Source organism: Sus scrofa, chromosome 13 (assembly GCF_000003025.6).
Source record: "Sus scrofa isolate TJ Tabasco breed Duroc chromosome 13, Sscrofa11.1, whole genome shotgun sequence".
In the NCBI taxonomy this organism is placed as follows: Eukaryota; Metazoa; Chordata; class Mammalia; order Artiodactyla; family Suidae; genus Sus; species Sus scrofa.
Window position 1 is genome coordinate 198,250,463 of NC_010455.5, and position 24,752 is coordinate 198,275,214.

At 45.5% G+C, this 24,752-nt stretch overlaps 1 protein-coding gene across 1 annotated transcript in view; it reads left to right on the forward strand.

Annotated features, from left to right (window-relative positions):
- Nucleotides 240-24,752, forward strand: part of CLIC6 (chloride intracellular channel 6) — a 53,129-nt gene continuing 28,616 nt past the window's right edge. Inside the window, exon 1 of the mRNA XM_003358948.4 lies at nt 240-1,891. Within this exon, the coding sequence (XP_003358996.2) occupies nt 1,223-1,891 (669 nt within the window). The 5' untranslated portion in view covers nt 240-1,222. The remainder of the gene's footprint in view (nt 1,892-24,752) is intronic.

Consider the following 24,752-nt stretch of genomic DNA (forward strand, 5'->3'; position numbering starts at 1 on the left):
GCAAGAAGGGGCGTCTGCAGTTGGGCATCCACTGAGCTTAACATTAGAGTCCTGGGAAAGTTGGGCGTGTGTTTGGGGTGATTTTAATGGCTCTGGGACTTGAAGTTGTTCCAGAAAACACCCTAGCGGCCAGTAGAATCAGGATCTTTTCAGCGAAATCCACCAGGGCCACAAGGAAGGCTGCCATTGGCTAGACTTTCAGGCCACCCATATAGGTGGAGAGGGGATGCAAACCCCGCCTAAGCCGCAGGGGGATGGAGTTGGCACCAGGGACTTCTGGTCAAACCCTGGACGGCGGGCCAGGCACTTCGAAGGGAGCAGGAGCTAAGCGGCTCTCCCCAGCCGAGGACCGCACCACCGAGGGCGCATTTCCAGGGAACCAAGGTCAGAATTAAGGTCCAGGTGGGAAGCAGACGCGGAACCAGTCAGAAGAACGAGCGGTGGAAAACAGACCCGAGAGCTTAAACCCGGGGGGTAGGGGCGCAGCTTCTTGGGCGGTAGGATTTTGCCCCGCGGGTCCGGCGCAGGAGCCGGGAGCAGGGGGTCCTCTACGACGGGGCTCAGTGGCCCCTGGCACAGCGCCCTTCGCCCAGCTCCACCTGGCTCCTCAGCAGCGTCAAGGAAGGGTCTCTGGTCAAAGACAGGAATCTGCGGCCATGGCCCAGGTTGCGGAGCCAGAGGGGTGCGCCCCGAGTACCCAGAGCCTACCTGAGGACCCGGCACTTGTGGAGGAGAGACCCGGCGAGCCTGGAGCAGCCGGCGGGGAGGCCCAAGGGGAGGAGACAAACCCCGGCGCGGTGGAGGCGCCGAGGGGAGAGGGGGCGGGCGCAGCCGCGACGGCCAAGGTGATGGAAGAAGAAGGCTCGGGCCCTGGGCGGGACGCAGAGCGCGCGGGCGAGGTGGCGCTGGGCGCGAGCTGCGACCCGAGGGCGGAGGAGCAAGGCGCTAGCGGAGAGCAGGGCGCTAGCGGAGAGCAGGGTGAAGGGGAGGTGGAGGGTGCTCGGGAGGGAGAGGAGCAGGCTAGAGGCACGGAGCAGGTGGAGGAAGCGAGCCCGGCGCTTGGAGTTCAGGGCGAGGCCCTCGCGGAGACTCAGGGGGAGCCTGGGGACCCCACAGCCCCAGAGGCGAAGGAAGAGGCGGAGCGGGGGCTGGAGAAGCAGGAAAGCAGCGCGCCAGGGGCAGCGGGGGCCGCGTGGACGCGGAGGGGCCGGCGGTGGATAGCATGGATGTCGGGGGGCGGGCAGGGGACAGTATGGATGTCGGGGGCCCGGCAGGGGACAGCATGGATGTCGGGGGACCCACAGGGGACAGTATGAATGTCCTGGGGCCTGATGGAGACAGCGTGGATGTTGAGGGGCCGGAGGGTGGGGCGCATGGGGCAGAAGGTGAGCCCCAGGACCCGGGGGATAGCAGCCCCCAACCCCAGGAGGAGGCAATTGAGGCCGCAGTGGCGGAGAACGCGGGGTGCAGCCCGGGGGAGCTTGCGGAGGAGCCTCGAGGTGCAGCGGTGGGCGCCGCAGAGGAGGCTGGGGACCGGCAGGGAGCAGAGTCAGAGGAAGCGACCCCTGGGGACTCGAGGGCCGACGCTAGCGAGGACGAGGAGCAGACGGAGGAGGCAAAAGAGGAGAGGCAAGGGCCGAGTCCGGAGGGGCCAGGCGAGGAGCCCACTGCCGGGGGCGAGGAGACGCCTCCGGACCGCAGCGCGGATGGGGAGGCGGCCCTGCTGACGGGGGCCACGGAGCCTGAGGCTGAGCTGAGCAACCACTTGGAGGAGGAGAGCAGCCCCGAGCGCGGCAGTGAGGTGCCCCCGGTGAACGGCAGCCAGGAGGACGGCGAGGCGTCTGAGGAGGGGGCCCCGGGGCAGGAGCACGACATCACCCTCTTCGTGAAGGTAAATCCAGTTTCCCGAAACTTCCAGGACGCCCCATTTCCATCCTTAGTCTTGGTCTTAGATCGGATTGGAGAGGGAGCCGCAGGGGTCACGCTCTCGGTGCCCTGATGGTCACCGAGCATTTCTGTCCGCGGGAGGAAGGCGGGACAACCTGGGTTTCACGGAGAAGAGGTACAGGAGCGTTATCAGGAAAAATTGAGGATGTGGAAGCAAAAAGGCTGGGTGGGGGTGGTGGCAAATGGGGATTCGGGGCCGGTGTCTCACTGTCCTTTGTCCTGAAAATCCTAACTGACCCTTCTAGCCAGGAGGTTATTAAAGAATTCATTAAAAAAAAAAAAACCCAAAAGAAAACCAAAAAACCTCCACAAGCCCCACTGATGTTCAAAGCAATGTCTGACAAATGAAAGGCTAATACTTGAAGGGAAAAATGCAAACAGGTAGGGTGTAATTTGAGACACTTCCCCGACTCAAATCTCAGAGGCGAAATGCTGGCCAACATTTTCGGCTCCAAAAAGCTCTTCTATTTTGGTGGCATCTATACGGTGTTTTGGGAGGAAAGTGGGAATTTATTTTTTAATTGAACGCTTTAATCTTAATTTTGGAAGAACGCACGATGCTGATCACGTGAAGGGCCCCTGCCTTTATGTCCTATTTTCAGCCTTATTTCAAAGATTCAAAGGGAAGAAAGATTCGCTAAGACTCCCTGGAGACTCCTGTGAGGAAGTTTTGAGTTTAAACAGACATCCCTCAGGGCATCACTAATAAGGAACAAGGTCCAGGGGCCCCTCACAGGAGGATCTTTGTTGAAAAAGCCCTTCCCAAAGACCTTTGGCCAGACAGGAAAGCAGCAGATAATAAGGTCAAGAATGTTCATTGTATGTTGAATCATAATCCTTCCAAAATACTTTCAGGCTTAGAGAGGCCAGTTATGACCTAAACCTCCTTCACAGAAATGTAAGCAAATTTTAATAAGAAAAAAAAAAAAAAAGCCCAAAGTGATTAACATCAGAATTTCAGGAATTCTTTGGGTGGCAAGAGAGTTTGGGAAGAAAAGGGCATGTGTTTCTTCATCTTTTCACTGGGGAGAAGGTGCTGTTCTGAGCAATTTTTAAGACGCTGAGACATTTTAAGATTATGTATTAAGATGTGGGAGTTCCCGTTGTGGCTCAGCGGGTTAAGAACCGGATTAGTATCCATGAGGATGCAGGTTCAATCCCTGGCCTGGGATTAAAGGATCTGGCATTGTCATGAGCTTTGGTGTAGGTTGCAGACATGGCTCGGATCCTGAGTTGCTGTGGCTCTGGCGTACGAAGGCCAATGCCGGCAGCTGCAGCTCCAATGTGACCCCTAGCCTGGCAACTTCCACATGCCTAGGGTGCAGCCCTAAAAAGAAAAAAAAAAAAGACACAACCTGAGGGGACAACCCCTAGGAAGATGGCAGGGAGCCAGAAGTCTTCAGGGAAGTTAGGGGAGGGGGAAATTTGAATCCGGTGCTGCTTATGTGCCCCAGAGCTGTTCCTTGGTTGAAGAAATTTCCCTTTGCTCTGGCTGCCTGGGTTTGTGATCCCAGCCTCTTGTTACAGCTTGGAAACACAGCTCCCTAGTTAGTCTCTCCGCTTCCATCCTCAACTCTCTCCAGTACACTCCCGTTGTGATAGCCAGTGAGCTAAGAAATAAAAGGTCTGATCATTCTGTTTCCTAGTATAAAATTCTGTTGTTTATTGCAAATAAATCCACACTCCTTAGCCAGGTCACAAGGCTTTTTGATGATGCGATTCTGTCTCCTTGGCATTGCCTGCATGCCCCTCCCCGCTTTGTCACTCGTGGTACCGCTCTGCCAGCCTTGTGAAACTACTTACTGGTCCTTGAGAGAACCACGTTCTTTTCTGCCTTGAAATTTTGCCTGTGCTGTTCCTAAATTGAGCCTCTTCCCCCTCATCCCTCTCCCTGTCCCCTGCCTGGTCATCTGCTCTCTGCCCAGGATTTAGCATGACTGTCATCTCTGCTGGGGAGACTTTTCCAACCCCAATTTGAATTGCATGTCCCTCCATCAAAGCTTCACTCTCACGTGGTCCCACCCTCCGCGTGCCCTCTCTGGTGTGGAGCACAGGTCTGGAACCTGATGGTTTGAACGAGTGGCTGCCCGTATGAGGTAGTATAGTGTGGTGATCAGGGGGACAGACGTTAGAGCCACGGGCTCTGGGGCCAAATCCTGGCTCTGGTGCTTGGGCCAGTTTACTTAACCTTTCAGTACCTTTGTCGATTGTGGATAAAACAGGAACAATAATAGTACCTACTCCATGATGTTTTAGGGATTCAGCATTAAGATTGTGTAAAACACCGGGGAGTTCCCATTGTGGTGCAGAGGAAACAAATCTGACTTGGAACCATGAGGTTGCGGGTTGGATCCCTGGCTTCGCTCAATGGGTTAAAGAGCTGTGGTGTAGGCCGCAGACGCGGCTTGGATATGGGGCTGCTGTGGCTCCGGCGTAGGCTGGCAGCTGTAGCTCCGATTGGACGTCTAGCCTGGGAACCCTCCATATGCTGTGGGTGGGGCCCTAAAAAAAAAAAGATTGTGTAAAACCCTTAGAACGTACCTGACTCGAAATAAGCCTGGTATAAGTGTGCGTTCTGATTGTTATATCTGCTCAGCTCTGATAAACTTCTATGGATTTTACACAGGAATAATCTTTTCCCCATTCATCCCTGCATTTTATTTTATTTATTTTATTTCATTTTATTTTATGGCGCATACCTCGAGGTACCTGATTACCTCCGTTCTCTGGGAAAAGGAAAGTTATGCCAAGTAAAAACAAGTTGCTTTGTCAGATTCTGCTCTGAGTAGTTTGTGAGACAGAGGCAAAGGGCTTATTACGGATGTCACGGTCGGCTTATCCAGAAGGTTTCACTCTGACGATTGGCTTGGTGCTCAGTTGTCCTTTTCCTCGCCTTAAGGAAACAAATGGATCTCTAAACAGTGAGATTGTTTTTCAAGCAACTACTTGATACAACTTCTGGGGGTCCCTTAGGTGTGCCCCATAGGATTTTTAAGGCCTATAACTTTCTTCTTATCCTTCTAATTATTCTTTTCTCTTAAAAAACAGAAGATCTCATAGCAAAAATCAAGCAGAAACCCTGTATCTATTTCATTTTATTTTTATTTTTTAGGGCTGCAGATGTGGCATATATATATATTTTTTTTCCTTTTGGGCTGCACCCTTGGCCTGTGGAAGTTCCCAGGCTAGGGGTCACATCGGATGTACAGTTGCCGGCTTACACCACAGCCACAACAACGCTGGATCTGAGCCAGATCTGAGACCTACACCACAGCTCATGGCAACACCAGATCCTGAACCCACCGAGTGGGGCCAGGGACTGAACTTGTATCCTCATGGATACTAGTTGGATTTGTTTCCACTGAGCCACACTGGGAACTCCAAGCAGAAACCCTTTAGACTGTTTTATCTCTTGAGTTTGTAATACTTGATATAAAATCCTTACATTAGTTCAGAGTAGGATTTCTTTGACAGATTTAACCTTCTCTAGGTTCCTTCTTTGGGCTCCACTTTATCTGGACTCTGTGTCCCATGGTGGACATCTGACCTCCTGGGTTTTGTGAACGTGGTCAGGGCAAATGTGTCTTGGTGTGTTTTCGATGCCATGGCTGGAGTGTAAAAGTCTCAGAATTGCTCTTTAAGGAGAGTGCTGTGATGTTTCTTTAAACATCCTCCTAGCCTTCACGTGACAGCCTAGGCCAACACAGTTTTAAATTAATTAGCCTTTTTTTTTTTTTTTTGCTTTTGAGGGCTGCACCTAAGGCATATCGAGGTTCCCAGGCTAGGGGTCCAATTGGAGCTACAGCTGCTGGCCTACACCACAGCCACAGCAACGCGGGATCCGAACTGAGTCTGCGACCTACATCACAGCTCACGGCCACGCCAGATCTTCACCTACGGAGCGAGGCCGGGGATGGAACCCGCAACCTCATGGATACTAGTTGGGTTCGTTAACTGCTGAGCCACCATGGGAACTCCTGGGAACTTTTAACTTTTACATTTCTTCTTATTTTTAAAAATAAATATATCAGTTACAAATATACCAGAAAGTAGTGGCCGTCAAATGTAAAAAAATAATCTGCTTCTAATTTTAGCCAACTTTAGTTTTCTCCCCAAAATGACATTTTTTTGGTCATTTGTTTTTTGAGCGTCAGTGCCACTTGCTTACCAATAGTGTCTATGAAATCATACGGGGTAAGTGGAGGTGCAAACATCATACTTTGCTAAGCTCTTATGTACACGTGCACACGCAGTGCCTGCCTCTGAGTGAGATCCAGGGTATCCTCACGGCCTGGCACAGCAGTGGGCTCATGGAAGGCCCTCAACCAGGATGGATGGATGGCTGGCTGGCTGGCTCAAGGTGCCTTGGCTAGTGAGTCACTGGACATGAGCCCTGTCCCTCACTGTCCCAGTCCAGAGTCCCTTGTAGAAGGGCCAGAGTCACTCTTCTCCATGAAGATGTCATCGTCTGGCATAGGTTCTGGCACATAATGGGCACCCTGGTGGTGAGGTAGGAAGGGAAGATGGGCTGGAGGATGAATAGGAGGCTATGAGATTATCTGCCGGAGGACCTGCAGATACAGTGGTGGTCACTAAAGAGTTATTGATTTAATTGTGTTTGGGGAAATACAGAGAGTGGGACGCTTTGATAATCCCTAGCATAAATTCTTCAAGCTTTTCGAAAATAGGTTGGCTTTGCTCTAACCAGTCTCTGAGCTCCTCTGATATTCAGCAAAGAACAGTTTTCTCTGAGAGTTGGGGAGGTGGATATTTAAATCTCCTAAACTTCTTTTCTTTCTCTTTCTTTCCTTCCTTCCTTCTTTCTTTCTTTCTTCCTCTCTCTCTCCCTTCCTTCCTACCTTCTTTCCTTCCTTTCCTTTCTTTCTTTTTAAAATTTTATTGGAGCATAGCTGTCTTATAATGTTGTGTTAGTTTCAGGTGTGCAGCAAAGTGAATCATATATATGTGTGTGTATAGTGTGTATATATATATATATATATATATATATATATATATATATATATATATATCTCCACTCCTTTTCAGATTCTTTTCCCATGTAGGTTATCACAGAAGATTGTAAATCTTGTAAACTTCTTCCCATCATTAATTTTCTCTGCCCTTTTTCTGATAGGGTGCTGCTTGGTTAACGGGGCTCTGTATCTGGGCAAAGTTGGGGGAGATATCTTCTAAAATATTTCAACTTTCATCTTACAATTCTATTTTATTTCAAAGGTTGAAGAAGATACATTTTTAAAAAGTTGAAATAAAATAGAGGTTAAAGATATACACAGTTTGACCGTTCATGTAATCCATGAGATTCTTTTGTAAAGGGTAATTTTTTAAAGAAAAGATAATACACTAAGATAATAAAAATGTACATATAAAGAGATACAGTATGATGAAAAAATGTCTTCTCCCACCCCTGAGGCCCAACTTTTCAGTTTTTCTCCCCAGAGACAACCACTGAATATCTTCCCAGAGATATTCGGTGCCTATTCAAGCATATGTGTAACATATACTTACATGTGTATGTAATATATATGTGTAAATATTCCTCTTCGTATTCGTTATCTACGGCTGTGTAACAAATTACTCCAAGACCTAACACCTTAAAACAACAAACATTTATCATTGAAAGTTTCTCTGTGCCAGGAATTCAGGAGCAGCTTACCTGGCTAGTTCTGCTTTATGAGGTTGAAGCCAAGGTATTGGCCAGGGCTGTGGTCTCATATGAAGGACTGACTGGGGATGGAAGATCCACTTCCAAGTTGGTTGACTTACATGTCTGTTGGCAAGAGGTTCAACTGTCCATCACTTGGACTCTGTCCATGGGGCTGCCTTAGTGTCCTCACAACCTGGCATCCAGCTTTCCCCAGAGCAGGGATCCAAGAGAGAAGAAGCCATCATGCCTTTTATGACTTTGTCTCAGAAGTCAACCCTGTCATTTCTGTCTTATTCTATTAATGAAGTCCAGCCTTCAAAGAGAGGGAATTCGGTTCCACCTTTTAAGGAGATAATCAAAGAATTTGTAGACATAGGTTTAAAAATACCACCCACTTTTTTTTTTCCATAAAAAGTGGTATACTGGGAATGCATTCAGTTGCATCTTGCTTTCATTACTCAACATCGTATCTTATAAATCATTCCCTCTCAGTGCCTGTAGCTCTCTCACTTTCCCGTTTATGTTGTAGTTTCTACTGATGGGTATATTCTACAATCAGTTTCTCACTGGTGGACATTGAGGTAGTTTTCTCTTTTTAATATGTTAAGCAATGTTGCAGTGAAAATTTCCCAGATGTACAGTCATATATGGAATCTAAATTCATAGAAATAGTATTACTAGGAAGAATAATGTGCATATTTAGGATTTTTATAACATCTTTCAAATTTCTTCTTCAAGAAGTTTCCATGTGGCACAGTGGATCAAGGATCCAGCATTACCATGGCTGTGGTGCAGGTTACAACTGCTCTGTGGGTTCCATCCCTTGCCTGGAAACTTCCACATGCCACGGGTGCAACCAAAAAAAAAAAAAAAAAAATCCTCTTCAAAGAGGTTCTACCAAATGATGCTCCCCTGGTACCATATGAGAGCTGTGTTTGCTTCCCCTTTGCCTGCTTGGTGTGTTCCCCACTTTTGGAATCTGAAGGGTGAAAAATAATGCCCATGGTCATTTAACTCACATCTGTTTTAGTATGCATGAGATTGAGTTTAATTTTTACGTATTTAAAACCCAAAACCATTGGCACCTATTTTTTTTTTTTCAGTCATTTTTTATTTTAGGGCCATAACCATGGCATATGGAGGTTCCCAGGCTAGGGGTCAAATCAGAGCTGTAGTCGCCAGTGTATGCCACAGCCATAGCAGTGCAGGATCCAAGCGGCGTCTGTGACCTACACTGCAGCTCAAGGCATCTCTGGATCCTTAACCCACTGAATGAGTCCAGGAATTGAACTTGCATCCTCATGGATGCTAGTTAGATTCGTTTCTGCTGAGCCACCGTGGAAACTCCCATTGGTATCTGTTTTTATGTGATCTGGCTGCTCATGTGACCTGGCTTCCTTACGCTTAAGGAAATTAGATCTTTGTCATATGAGTTGTAAGTATTTTTTTTTTTTTTGTCTTTTGTCTTTTTAGGGCCACACTCGTGGCATATGGAGGTTCCCAGGCTTGGGGTCTAATCAGAGCTGTAGATGCTGGCCTACACCAGAGCCACAGCAACACCAGATCCGAGCTGTGTCTGCAACCCACACAACAGCTCATGGAAATGCTGGGTCCTTAACGCCCAGAGCGAGGCCAGGGATCGAAGCTGCAACCTCATGATTCCTAGTTGGATTTGTTTCCGATTTGCCACAATGGGAACTCCAACTTTTTCTTACATTGTAAGAATTCCTGTTTAAAATGTGTAGATAGCTGCATCATTTCATAGCCATACTGCTCCCTCTGAAAATGTCAGGTTTATCACTTTGAACTTGGCTAGCCATCTCCTGAAATGAATTTGGTTTCCCCAAATATAAACCTTTGTGAAAAGTAATCATGTGTGATGAAGTGACATCAAAGAATTGTTTCTGAGATTATGTCTCCTAGCCAGGTGTTCTTTTTTTTTGATTCCATCTGTTGAAAGAACTGACAAAAATTTATAGTGATTGATGACAAATCCTATTTGAGGGGCCAGTGAATTGTGGAAACCTACCCCGAAGCTTACGTTTAGTGAGAGGGAGGGCAGAAATACACAAGTATTGGGGAGTGTTTGGAAAGATAATTTTGAAGTTTCTGAGAGGGTAGCTCTATGGGGAAACAAACTGTGTAGATATATGATATATACTTTTTCTGTCTGCAAGGGAATGTCTAATCTTATATATGCATGCAAGTTCATCAGATTTAAAACAGTCTCCATTTTCACTAGTTTTATGGACTCTACACCAACTCACTCTGTCTTTTTTTGTACTTGATCATCCACGAGAAAATTGATTTTTTTTTTTTTTTTTTTGGCTATGCCCATGGCATACAGAACTGTTTCACAGCAGCAACTTGAGCCCCTGAAGTGACAATGCCAAGTCTTTAACCTGCTGAGTCACCAGGGAACTCCAAAAGTTGATTCTTGATATAGGGAGGAGTAAAAGCTGCTTTTCTGACTTCTAAGCTACCAACTGGGGAGTTCCCATTGTGGCTCAGCTGAGGATGCGGGTTCTATTGCTGGCCTCCATCACTGGGTTGAGGATCTGGTGTTGCTGTGAGCTGTGGTGTAGGCTGAAGATGAAGCTCAGATCTGGCATTGCCGTGGCTGTGACCCCTGGCCCAGGAACTTCCCATATACTGCAGGTTCAGCCCTTTAAAAAAAAAAGCAACACCACCACCAACAAAACCTCCCAAAACTACCAAGTGGTATTTTGGACCCAAGTAGGCTATTTAAAGTGAATGCTTATTGAGCATAAATGCTCTGTGTGGAGCCGAGGGTATACCAGTGACAAACAGTGATGAACACAGCTCCTGATTTTCTGGAGTCATCAGCCTTAGTGATCCAGAAGAAAACGATTCCAAAGCTGTGTGAGGAAGGGGAGCCCAGGGAGTTGCTGGGACTAGTGGGAAGAGCAGGATGGCAGGCTGGGCAGTGACCAACGGAAAGGAGAGATTTGGCCTCTAGACCTTGACAGCGAGGGCTCTGCCCTTCTGCTCAACTCCCCTCTATTTGGAAGGTGGTGCTGTGCGCAGCGCAAGGATAAATGAATGACGGTAATGCACAGGCATGATGCTGTATCAGGTGGAACTGGGTGGTCAGTTGAGTTTTTTGTTGTTGTTATTGTTGATTTACAATGTGTTAATTTCTGATGTATGACAAAGTCATTCATTTATGAGTCCCTTTTTCAGATTCTTTTCCATTATGGTTTATTAAAAGATATTGAATAAAGTTCTCTCTACACAGTAGAACTTTGTGTTTGTTGGTTTTATATGCAATAATTTGTATCTGCTAATCCCAAAGTCCTAATTCATCCTTCTCCCCTTTCCCCTTTGTTATCCATAAGTTTGTTTTCTGTGTCTGTGAAGGGGTGGCCAGTTTTTAGTGGTATATTTTTTCACAGTTTAAATTTTCATAAATTTCATCAATTCTTTCCATCTAAGCCAGCAATGCCTGCATTGTCAGACTGCATTTACACACATTGGCTTCTGTCTGAGCATGGTAATGGAACAACTATTTAAAGTACTAGGCAGGTTAAAAATCATTTTTACCTTTCCGTGTGCATGGCAGGAGACTATGGTAAGAAATACCATTGAAGACCAAAGTGAGGCTGTGACACAGGTCACTCAGTGGTGTTTAGCTGGTGAATGGGCAGGTCCCAGGGGTCCAGGACAGCTTTGCACACTTACTTGTTTGGTGTCTTGGCAGGATGGCTGGAAGACTGTGCTCATCTGGAATTGTCAAGTGGGGACCTAAGTAGTCCCTCCAGCATGGTGGCTTCAGAATGGTAATGAACAAGGCAGAAGCAGCACAGTCTTTTCTAATGAAAACAACACAGCATCACTCCCACCAGACTCTGCTGGTTACCAAGTGGTCACAAAGGTCAGGCCACATTCAGAGGGAGGAAAATCAGACCCCGCTTCCCCGTGGGAGGAGGGTCAGAGAATTTGTAGCCATCTTTAATCCACCACATTATCGGATTACAGGGTGTGCTGAAATGCTCAAATCATTTATTTGTGGATCTGTGTTTTTACTAACTTGAACTGATTTAAGAAAATTTTAGCAGTGGGTGAAAGCAGTGGAGCTGTATTTTTTATATTTAGCGATGGGCAGAAAAATGTAGCTATAGCTACTACTACAACAAACCTCAATTCTGCGACTATAGTACACTAGCAAGGTTGGGTCTTGGGCTCTGATTTGCATCTCTCCGTATGTCCTTTTGACAATCATTTCGTTGTCATGTCTAAGAGGGACCCATTTATTCTAACAATGCAGGAGTAGTATGTGCTGGTTAGGTACTTACTAGTCTCAGTGCTCCCTTTTTGTTTTGGAGTGTACGGTTTTTAGAGCTCTCCTAGAAGGTCAAGAGAGTTGGGTCTCCTTTTTCTTTTTTCTTTTTTTCTTTTTAGGGCCACAGATGTGGCATTTGGAAGTTCTCAGGCGAGGGATTGAATCAGAGTTGCAGCTGCCAGCCTATGCTGTAGCCACAGCAACATGGGATCTGAGCTGCATCTGTGACCTACATCACAGCTCACAGCAACGCTTGGATCCTTAACCCACTGATCGAGGTCAGGGATCGAACCCACATCCTCATGGATACTAGTTGGGTTCATTACTTCTGAGTCACAACAGGAACTCCAGGTCTCCTTTTTAAACCCCAGAGGATTCTACCTTCCAGCTACTGGGGCTCTCTGCTGGTGCAAGTGAGAGTGGCCACTGGAGAGGAGATCTGGACCCATTCAGCCTGAGCTTTATGTTTGCATTGTTCTAACCTTCGTGGGGGCCTAAGGATGCTGCTGTCCAGAGGAAGAACCCTCAGTACACACCCCTAGCTGTCCTCCATGGTGCTCCTGGCCCACCTCCAGCTACAGGGGGCCTTGAGGATCAGGAACCAGGGCAGAGAGGCCACCATTCTCTTCCCTGGATCGGGTGCACAAGTATTCTGATGGGGACCTTAGAGCAATGGCCATGGGCAAGTGCAAGCTCTCCAGCGCACCTCAGCCATCATGCACTTTGAAAGTTGCCCAGGAGTTCCTGTCGTGGCTTAGTGGTTAACGAATCCGACTAGGAACCATGAGGCTGCAGGTTCAATCCCAGGCCTTGCTCAGTGGGTTAAGGATCCAGTGTTGCCGTGGGCTGTGCTGTAGGTTGCAGATGTGGCTCGGATCCCGAGTTGCTGTGGCTCTGGCATAGGCCAGTGGCTACAGCTCCAACTGGACCCCTAGCCTGAGAACCTCCATATGCTGTGGGAGCGGCCCAAGAAATAGCAAAAACACAAAAAAATTTAAAAAAAAGAAAGAAAGTTGTCCAGAATAAAGGTGTTATTGGAGACCCAGGGACATCAGACTGTCTCGCTAAATGAGGATGATTGACATGGTTTTGGTGCCTGTGGTGTCAGGATCTTGGACAGGGTGAGTTCAAAGAATCTTGGAAAGACTTTATCTCTTCCAAACTTTGTTCATTTTGTTTGAGCTCCATCCAGACTGGATGCTTTCAACTCTGTTCCCGTAAACGGTCAGACAAGATGCTTTGGGCTGTGCTCAATGGCTTTTTTGTGCCATTTAGCTCTCTGAATAGAGAATTCCATGCTTCAGAAAACTCGAGGGTATTGACACATCAGATGTGGAATAAGACCTATTTGGTAAACTGCCCTTTTAACCAATGTAGTGTGATTATTTTTGCATCATGAACAGCAGCAATTAAAGTAAGATTATTCTGTCACACTCTGGCTAGTGAGATTTGCTATAGAAGTACTGCAAATACTCACCCATTACTGAATATATATATATATATATATTCAAACACCATTGCTTTTAGGCACTGCTAAAACTTTCTTAAGCCAGTTCAAGTTAGTAAAGACACAGATCTACAAATAAATGATTTGAGCATTTCAGCACCTCCTGAAATCAGATAGTGTGGTGGATTAAAGATGGCTGCAAATTCTCTGACCTTCTTCCCATTGGGAAGTGGGGTCTGATTTTCCTCTCTCTGAATGTGGCCTGACTTTTGTGACTACCTGGTAACCAGCAGAATCTGGTGGGAGTGATGCATTGTGGTTCTCATTACAAAAGGCTGTTCAGCTTCTGCCTTGTTCATTAACCACTCTGAAGCCACCATGCTGGAGGGACTACTTAGGTCCCCACTTGACAATCCCAACTGAGCACAGCCTTCCAGCCATCCTGCCAAGACACCAGACACGTGTGCAAAGCTCTCTTGCCTGGACCCATTCACCAGCGGAGACCACTGAATGACCTTGTCAGTGTCATGCAGAACCGAAGGACCATTGAGTCATGCCTTACCCAAATTCTTGACTCACCAAATCATGCTGTATAATAAAACAGACAATCAAGGCTGCTAAATTTGGAGTGATTTGTTCCTGGGCAATAGGTGACTGGGACCTGTGACTGATGACTCTTCTAAGCTGGTGAAATCTGGGTGGCTGAAAAGGTGGTGAAGGTGAGAGGTACAGAGGGGGTTAAAGCCATTCCAAGGGGGCACAGGAGGCCTCCATGAGGCCAGTTCTAGTGTTTGGTGCATGCATTTCCCCCTTTTGACTAACTGTAAGAAAGGCAATAGGCTCAGGCTTTCAAGAATGTAAACTACCAGGGTATAGAAAAACAGGCTGCGTTATTAAGCTGGCTTTCCAGAACAAGATGTTCCTTTGTTGTAATAATTCCTTGTGAGAATTTTACAAGGAAATAAGCTTTTCATCTCTATGTAAAAGCTTCCGTTGGTATCAGGCCATATTATTAAATAAGGATTAAAAATAGCCTTGGAATTTTTAAAGCGTAATTCATATAGAAGGACAAATAGCAAGGTTCATTTTGTTCACCCATGTGCTCATTCTACCCGCTGTGACAAGGAACACTAACAAAACGAAGTCTTTGGCCAGAATTTAAAACTAAAAGCAGTTGGGTTCAGTGATTAAGCTCTGTGGGCCAAGGGTGGTCAGCCACTCAGTCCACCTAATAAAACATTGATGGTTATGACAGTTGAAAAAAAAATAAGTAGTATATATTCTCGGGAAGGTATCTAGGGTTCATAGGCTTTTTGAAAAGTTCAGATGTGCTTATTGGCCATCTGTACATCTTCCTTGGAAAAATGTCTATTCAGGTCTTTTGCCCGTATACATGTATGTGTAATGGGGTCCCCATGCTGTACAGTGGGGAAAAAAAAATTGTGTTGGGGAAATAAAAATAAAAAAAAAGAAAGAAAAGTTCAGGTGTATGTTTCAAAGTTTTAAGATTCAAAATATATTTCTTAGAATGCAGGTGTAATGATAAATGAAATTATCCCTAAGTTCTAAGGTTATGGAGGAGTGAGATGCATGTTTCAAGGCAGGGCATAATCCCCTTTGTGACCTTGACCGAAGACCCTAATACACCCATTTTAGTGATAAAGTGTAGACAGTAAGGGGAGCTTCCCCTTCGACTGGGGACAGATGGCCCGAACCATTGGTTGAGTGTGTGCAAAGTCAACTTAGAAAATGCTATCAACTGTGTGGGCGTTTATTTCTTTAAGAAAAAAATACTCAGTGCTTAGTTTTTCTTTTCTAAAACAGGCCTTGCTGCACTTATGATACATTTGCCTTTTATAGGCTTACAAGAAACTGTCGTGTAATGTTTGTGTCATGGCATGGGCTAGTGTAATAACAATAAACAATACCAGCGGGAGTTCCATTGTGGCTCAGCGGTAACGAACCCAGCTAGGATCCATGAGGACGTGGGTTCAATCCCTGGCTTTGCTCAGTGGGTTAAGGATCTGAGCTGTGATGTAGGTCACAGATGTGGCTCAAATCTGGTGTTGCTGTGGCTGTGGTGTAGGCTGGTGGCTACAGCTCTGATTTGACCCCTAGCCTGGGAACCTCCATACGCCATGGGTGCAGCCCTGAAAAGACAAAAACAACAACAACAACAAAAAAACAACAAAGATATGAAAATGAGTTCCCTGGTAGCTCAGTGGGCTAAGGATCCAGCATTGTCATTGCTGTAGTTTGGTGGAACAAATTTGATCCCTGGGACTGGAACTTCTGTATGCCAAGGGTGCAGCCCCAAATCCCCAAAACCAAAAAGCAACCACAAAAAAGAAACCCAAACAAACAAAAAAATGACATATTATTTTTAAAAAATTAAAAAGAAAAGAAAATGAAGGCCACACAGAAGTTTTGATTCTTATTCTGCAAAGAGCCTTGTTTCTTGGCACTGGGTTTTGTTGGTTGTTCTCGCTGGCTAGTTTGCTCCACTAGAGGGCAGAAGAGGGACAAGAGAGGACAGAAGGACAGTGGACCAACTGGGTGGGTTCCTGTTCAGTCAGTGTTCCCTCTGCCTTGCAGAAAAGTTACAGAAACCCAGAAGAGCTACAGATGGTTTGCACTGCGTGAGTCATGTGATGGTACAGCTGGAACCACTGGGCTTTTACCTACGAGCAGCCAGGTAGAGCTCTTCCTGTTGACCTTGGCAGGATGATAGTGGTGATATGGGAGTCCAGCTGCGTGGTCCAGCTGTCCATCCATCTGCCCATGGACCCTTGTCCCTCCCAACCACAGGGTGGCGTGCCCCCTGGCACCACGCCCCATGGCTCCACCCTGCCTTGACCGAGAGGTGGATTGAAGACCAGTGGGGATTGTGACTTTGCTGACCCCAACCATAGGGGAAGAAGCGAGAAGATGAGGTTGGCTGAGATAAGCTTGGACAGAGGGTGCGGGGAGAAAGCTGGTTGGACCTCTGGAAGTGATGTGTCTCTTGACTGTGGGGTTTCTTCAGCCTCTAAGGAAGATTCGCAAGTAGGAATTCCAGAATTTGAGCAAAGGTATCAAATTCTGATGGCTACAGGGTATCAAATTCTGATGGCTTCAACATCTGAATCTCCCCAAAGAAAAGCAGCTTTCCTGCATTCCTTGCAGGAATAATTGTGAAATTAGTTAAGAATTTAGTATGTTAGGGATTGGGACTTTGTCACGTTTTGATAGGTTTTTCCTCATGTCATCATCACTGTTACCCACTTAAGGGATTTATATATCCTTAGAACTTGTGATCTTTCATAGGGAACTCCTCTTCCAATTTTGTGGTTGATTGGCAAGTCTACAAAAGTTCTTCCTTTAGTTCTGGGCAAAGAAAATAATCTTCTTTTCTTGTATCATTGTTTCCGTGGGAAAATTAGTAAATATATCCATTCAGCTCACCTCATCTTTCCCAGGAATGTGGGCCACTTATTAAGTAAGCATGACTTTCCCCTAAAAGGTAGCAGTAGATGATATTGCAGTAACAGAATTACTTTTTAAATCTGTTGTCCAGATTTTCAGAACAATTTTTTTTTTAGCCTGGTGGATTAGATGAATTGGCATTTCAAAGTATGAGAGCATTCCTTATTCCTTATTATGTTCTTTCTTCCTGCATCAGTAGCATTGGGATAAACATGGAAAGTGTTAAAAATCTCCTGAAATTGTTCAACTGATTGACAGAGAATAGTATGTGAGGTGCGTTTGAGGCGTTAAACACTCTGTACTGTAGCATTGGTGGGATTTCAGAATATTTTCAACGCAGTGAGTTCCCCAAACCAGGTCAGGAATAGAGTAAAGCACATGAGCTCCGGAAGGTGACCCTTCTTGGGGTGGGGGAGGTGTCTCTCTTCCTACCCTGTTATCACCGTCCTGTCCACTTGAGGACCTGTTGATACATCAGACTCTGAAGATTCCTGTTCACAGTGAGGTGGAATGCTGACATCAGTGTCTTTTGGGGATCATTGATTTTTTTTTTTAAAATTTCAATTTTATTGAAGTAGAGTTGATTAACAATGTTGTGTTAATTTCTGCTGTACAGCAAAGTGACTCAGTGATACATACGCATATATGCTTTTTTCATGTTCTTTTCCATTCTGGTTTATCCTGGGCTGTTGGATATACTTCCCTGTGCTCTCCAGTAGGACTTTGTTATTTATGAGGATCATTGATCGATTGATTGATTGACTCATGATTCAGCAGATGCTTTTAAGCATCCCAAATTCCATAAAAGAAAAGCTTTTCTTTGATTATTTTTGCACAATTTTGTCTTTCAGAAGAAGGTTTTATTTCCTGCCTTGGGGCACCCAATGTTTTGTGCCATTTTTACTCTTGTGCCAAAAGACAATACCAAACCACTCCCCCTCGGCTCCCTCTTCTCCTGGTGTCCTTGGAGAATCTCTGTGACCAGGGTCCCAGAGTTCGTCACTGATACCGGAAAGATGATACTGACCCGGATACTGGAATCCGGGTTCTTGTTCATGGCAGTCAAAGAATGAACTCCGCAAACACACAGGCAGGAAGCAAGCAAAGTCTTTATTAAAGGAAAGCAAATAGCTCCCAGGGCTGCTGGGAGGGGGGAGAAGAGCCCCCTTTTCTATTGTCCCTTAGGGATTTTTATCTTTTAAAGGTAGGGGGCGTACCAGCATGGGGTCCAGAAAGATGTGGTTTTCTCCCACTGGCCTTGCCCAGTTACCTCTATCAGTCCTTGTCCAATAGGGTTTTAGGGGTGGACATGTCCCGTAAGTCTCATGGTTTCTTTGCCCTTTTTTTCCCATAAACTGAGTCACAAGGGGTTAGGGATTAATGTCCATCTGGGCATAGGTCCAATCCCTACAGTAAACAAGGCCTGTGGGGATGTTACTCCCTGGAGCCCTTAAGCCACAAATGTTAATCCATGGCCATATCAAAGAATGCATGGAAGCCTGTGCTCCTACATTGATGACCCGGGTTAATATTCTGCCTCATCACTATTATCATTTAGTGTGGATTTGAACAGAGACAGGGTCCAGGGAATCAGAACAGATCTGGTTTACATGGTGCCCAAGGCTGGGCTGGACAAGTTGAAACTGACAGCACTAGTGGCCTGAACCCAGCCACAACCCAGACTGGGACTTGAACCCAGCCTAAAGCCAGATTGGGACTTAAACCCATGGTTTTAAATTAAAATCACTCACCTGGTGTCTGGACTCACTGAGGTTCATGTTCTTCATGCCTCCACGCAGAAGGAATTCAGCAACAGACAAAGTGATAGGCAAGAAATAGATTTATTAAGATAGGAGGCTTGTGAGAGATGCAAGCAGGCAAGGAGACTCTGCCCCAAGGATCCGGTGGGCTACAGTGTTATCATCCAAGGGGAGTAGGGGTCGGAAAAGACTGCCTCTTCCTTTCTGGGAGTAATAGCTCCTCCTGGGTATCCCGTAAAGTGTGTATTCAAATCAGCAGAAGTCCTCAAACTGCTGCCCTTGGTCTGAATCTGAAAGCTGGCCTCACCGCATCCTACCCAATGACCTGAGGCAATTCTCACACCTCCAGCAGTCAAGCAAGCCTGCTTTGTTCTGATGGCTGTCTTGAGCAGGTATTAATTTCTAGTGATCTCCCAAAGTCCCCTAAGTTTCCCTCTTTACCTACGGTCCCTTCTTGGGACTTCTGCGTCGACCTGTGCCTACTCCATCTCTATCACAGTTGTGGCATGCAGCCCACTTAAGGTCAAAAATACCTGAGACCTAGCAAGTCCTACCCTGGCCCTTTAGGTCCCCTTGATTCTTTGATTTCTGTATCTGCATAAATGCCTTTATTTAAGGAGCAAATACATGAGAATCCTTGGAATCCGTCACATTCTATTTTCTTCCTGCACCAGAAAGCACGTGTCTTTTCCTATTTAATTACCTATAGGTGCCCTCCTGTAAAATATTTTCAAGTTATTCTATACAAAAATAACATTTGGTTGCCTCATCTCAGAATCCCAATTTCCTAAGCCTTACTTTGCTTGGCCCCTTAACCAAAAAACTGAGGAACTGGCCTTGTCCAGATTGGATTTAGGATAATAAATGATCGTGTTTAGTAATCCCCAGCCTCTCCTCCTGTGCTGTCAGTGTGTCCGTCTCCTCAAGGCCCATGAAGGAATTCATTGCCCTGACACTGGCCTGCTGGGGCCACAATTAGATTTGCAACAATTAGGAACACTGGTTTCTGGGTTACTGAGCATAACTGCTGCTTTTGAAACAAGGACCTTTGAAATGTTTGTGGCTGTTTGTGGTTTCAGGCTCAGTCTTTTTTAACCTAATGGGTCAAGGTTAGGGAATCTTGAAACAGAATAAGAATAACACCCTTATGGCTTTTCTTTTCCCACAGATGAGGGTGGAGAGGGAGTGATAATAGTCACACAAAAAGCTAGAGGCATGCACGGGAAAGACTTTCGTGTTACTGTATTTTAATGCCAGGGTGTTCGTCTTGGCCTTGGTCCGCCAGCTAGGTGTTTCTCCCGGTTTGGAAAATGACTGGTCCCCTTTGGCCTGGTTTGAGCCGGGGCCACCTTTCCTGTGGCCCCGGCTCAAGCCAGGCCAGAGAATATAGTCATAGAACCAATGATAAATGCAGAAGGTAAAGTTTCCAGATAATTCTGCAGTGACTGAAGTCTTCTAAAATCCCTCCTTTGAAATTGCTGACATCTACGGACTGGTACTGCGGGTCTCAGCTTACTGACAAAGAACTCTCAAGTTCAGTAAATGAATTACCTGTGATCTAGGAAGCCCTGAACTTCTAAGAAGTCACAGACCACAAGGAAATACAAAATGAAGTCCAATTGTTAAAATGGGGATTGTTATCCTGTTCGACACAGTTCCAGTAAGTGATTTTTCCTAAACGCCATAGTTTTTTTTTGCGGGGATTCTGACTCTGATTTTTCTGCTTTTGAAGCGTAAAGTCAAGTTTTCCTATGTTATACACAATGTGATTTTATATGCTTCCTGTTCCTTCCCCCTCCCCTTTTTTTTTGGCTGTCCCACCTATGGCTTTCCTTGGATCAGACCTACACCGCAACTGTAGCAACACCAGATCCTTAACCCACTGTGCTGGGCTGGGGATTGAACCTGCCTCCCAGTACTCCAGAGATGCTGCCAGTCCCATTGTGCCACAGTGGGAACTCTTCTGGTTGATTTTTTTGTCTCCTTTCACTGATACAAGATGACAGGTTGGTTTGAGTCCAAACTTGTGAAGCATGATGTTTCTGGTTAGTAATGCAGGCTTACCTTCAACCGATTCTCAGTGGCCAGGAGAAAAAGGAGCAACAGGGAAAATTACCAAGTTGATGTAGTTTAGGTTTCTTTTCTCTCTCTCTCTCTTTTTTTTAATACCTGCAGTATGTGGAACTTCCTGAGCTAGGGGTCTAATTGGAGCTGCAGCTGCAACCTACACCACAGACACATCGATGCCTGTTCCTTAACCCACTGAGCAAGGCCAGGGATCGAACCCAGATCTTCATGGAGACCATGTCAGGTTCTTGACCCACTGAGCCACAAGGGGAACTCCTGGTTTAGCTTTCTTAAAAGCGAAGGCATAGGGCCAAATTGATGAAATTTGTATTTAAATTAGAAAATACTATCCCCAAACTAGACCACGGATCTGACATGTGGTTTCTTAGGGCCTTATACAACTTCTCCTTTATAGAAATTTTGTTTGTGCTGGGAGCTGTGGGTTGGTTTGCTATTCTTTGGAGTTGCAGGAGCCATTCAAGGATAATTCAGTTATTCCATTAAATGAGGCAATTGCAGGAGAAAGTGATAGCCTAATTGACTAGAAACAGCTCTGTTTTATTTTTCCTTTAAAATAACAGCCAGTTCAAGATTTCTGGGTGTTCCCTTCATGGCTCAGCAGCTAACGAACCTGACTAGTATCTGTGAAGATGCAGGTTCGATCCCTGGCCTTGCTCAGTGGGTTAAGAATCCAGCATTGCCATGAGCTGTGGTGTAGGTCTCAGACCCTGCTCGGATCCCGCATTGCTGTGGTGGTGGTGTAGGCTGGCAGCTGCAGCTTCAATCTGACACCCTAGCCTGGGAACTTGCATGTCCTGCAGGTGTGGCCCTAAAAAAGCAGAAGAAAATAAATAAATAAAATAAAAGAAAGTTTTTTCAGTCATCTATAAGCTCTACTAGCAACTTTAATTTAGAAAGCCAAGTCTATTTAGCACTCTAGTGCTTGAGTTCTTTGCTATTTTTCAGTAGCATTTCAATCAATACTTTATACTGTGGTATAATAAATATACAATGTTTTATTAGTGTCAGGTGTATAACATAATGATTTAGTATTTGTATGTATTGTGAACCAGTCACCACAATAAATGTAGTCAACATCCTTCGCCATATAGAGTTAATTTTTTTTTTTTTCTGTTTTGTGGTGAGAAACTTTAAGATCTACTGTCTCAGGAAATTGCGAGTGTGCACCATGATATTCTTAACTCTAGTTCCCAAGCTGTGCTTTGCATCCCCATGACTTATTTTATAACTGGAAGTCTGTGCCTTTTGCCTCCTTCAGTCATTTCACCTCCCCTCTTCCCCCCAATATCTGGCAACCACTGATGTGTTCTCTGTACCTATGAGCTTGGTTTTTTTGTTGTGTTTTTGTTTTTTTAGATTCCACAGATAAGTGAGATCATATGGTATTTGTCTTTTTCTTCCCTCAAATGCCCTCAAAGTCTGTCCACTTTGTCACTAATGGCAAGTTGTCCATATTTTGTTTTATAGCTGAATAATATTCCATGGTGTGTATACATATAATATACTATATATAATTATAATATCTATATAATATGTAATATGTATATAATAGACACACACCATATTTTCTTTATCCATTCATCTGCCAGTGGACACTGGATTGTTTCCATATCTTGGCTATTATAGATGCTGCAGTGAATATAGGGACATATCTTGGCTATTATAGATGCTGCAGTGAATATAGGGATGCATATATCTTTTAGAGGCAATATTTTTTTTGTCTTTTTAGGGCCACACCCATGGTGTATGGAGGTTCCCAGGATAGGGGTCAAATCAGAGCTGTAGCCACCATCCTAAGCCACAGCCACAGACATGCCAGATCCAAGCTGTCTTCAACCTACACCACAGCTCAAGGCAATGCCGGATCCTTAACCCAATGATCAAGGCCAGGGACTGAACGCGCATCCTCATGGATACGAGTTGGGTTTGTTACCACTGAGCCACAATGGGAACTCCTATTTTTAATGTTTTAAGGAAACTCCATACTCTTTTCCACAGTGCTTGCACCAATTTACATTCCACCAGCAATGCACAAGGGTTTCCTTTTCTTCACCTCCTCATCAGCACTTTTAGTTTTTGTCTTTTTGATAGCAGCTTTTCTAAAACATTGTGGTTTTGATTTGAATTTCCCTGATGATTATTGATGCTGAGCATCTTTTCATGTGCCTGTTGACCATCTATATGTTTTCTCTGGAAAAATGTCTGTTCAGATCCTCTAGTCATTTTTATTTTTATTTATTTATTTATTTGTCTTTTTGCCATTTCTTGGGCTGCTCCCATGGCATATGGAGGTTCCCAGGCTAGAGGTCTAATAGGAGCTGTAGCCGCCAGCCTACACCACAGCCACAGCAACAGGGGATCCGAGCCTCGTCTGCAACCTACACCACAGCTCACGGCAACGCCGGATCCTTAACCCACTGAGCAAGGCCAGGGATCGAACCCGAAACCTCATAGTTCCTAGTTGGATTCGTAAACCGCTGGGCCACGACGGGAACTCTTGCCATCTTTCAATATTAAAAGGAAAGCATTCTAAAATCCACACTGGTCATAAGAATTCCCTCAATAAGCTTTAAGATATTTCTGATTAACTGACTAGTTTCCACTTGAACAAAAAATGTAAAATTCCCAGTCCCCTCCCTTCCTCACCTCAATACATAGAACTTTCTTCAGTTGGTCACTGAAACCGACATGAGTGTCTTTAAAGCACTAGACTTTCTTCCTTGTAAAAAGACAGTTCCAGACCTTTGGTCTTCCTTTTTTTTTTTTTTTTTTAGCCACACCAGCAGCATATGGAGGTTCCCAGGCTAGGGGTCAGATCAGAGCTCTAACTGCTGGCCTACACCAGAGCCACAGCAGCGCGGAATCCAAGCCTCATTTGCACCCTACGCCACGGCTCATAGCAATACCAGATCCTTAACCCACTGAGCAAGGCCAGGGATCAAACCTGCGTCCTCATGCATACTAGTTGAGTTCATTAACCACTGAGCCATGACAGGAACTCCTGGTCTTCTTAAACATAAACATTACAAAGAAAAAGAGAAAGCAGGTGCCTTTTTTATTTTTTAAGCAAACTACAATTTCCAAAGAATTATGCAAATGAGCTAGAGAATTCTCAACAAATTGAGAAAGCTGAATCTGAACATTTTAGAGGTAATCAGAATTTCCATGGCTACTCTCCCACCCACCACGCTTCCTCCTCCCTTCTTTCCTCAGGTTTTTTTTTGGGGGGAGGGGTGTTTTCAGGGCTGCGCCTGCGGCATGTGGAAGTTCCCAGGTTAGGGGTCGAAATCTGAGCCATAGCTGCTGGGTTGTACCACAGCCACAGCAACGTGGCATCCGAGCCAGGTCTTCAACCTACACCACAGCTCATGGCAACACTGGCTCCTTAACCCACTTAGAGAGGCCAAGGGTCAAACCTGTGACCTCATGGATACAAGTCAGGTTTGTTTCCACTGAGCCAGGATGGAAACTACCTCCTCATGGTTTTTTAAATGAGACTCCAGAGATAATTTATACGTCTCCAACTGTTATTTTCCTATCATAAGCAAAGTATGCACAAGTCAGCTGCTGATCTCAAATCGAGATGCATTAGTAAAGGCATTACTGTTCAGGTCCAAAGTTGTGTTTGGTTCAGACCACTGCAGTGCCCAGGACAGGAAGACGATGCCCTCTTGGGGTAATTTTCCTGTGGGGTCTGAAGGGGCCAGGGTATGGAGAGAGACCAAGACATTCTAGTCTTTCCAGGACTTTCCTAGTTTTAAAACGGATAATTCTGGGTAGTAGGAAACCCGAGTCTCCGGCAAATTGCGAAGGTTTAGCCTCTAAAGGGCCTAAAAACGAATCTGTGACATTTTCCACCAAACTCTAAAGAGGGATGGGTGTGTTTGAAGGAAAGGTGCTACGTCGGGAGAGTGCATCGCAAGACCACGAGGGGGCGCCAACAACCTCTTGAAGACGGTGTACAGTCTGACGCTGTTAAAGCCCTTCTGAGAAGGCAGGTTCTAAAAACTACCTTGAGGAACCAAGATCACCAAGATTAAAAAGAACAAAATGTCGGAGTTCCTGTTGTGGTGCAGC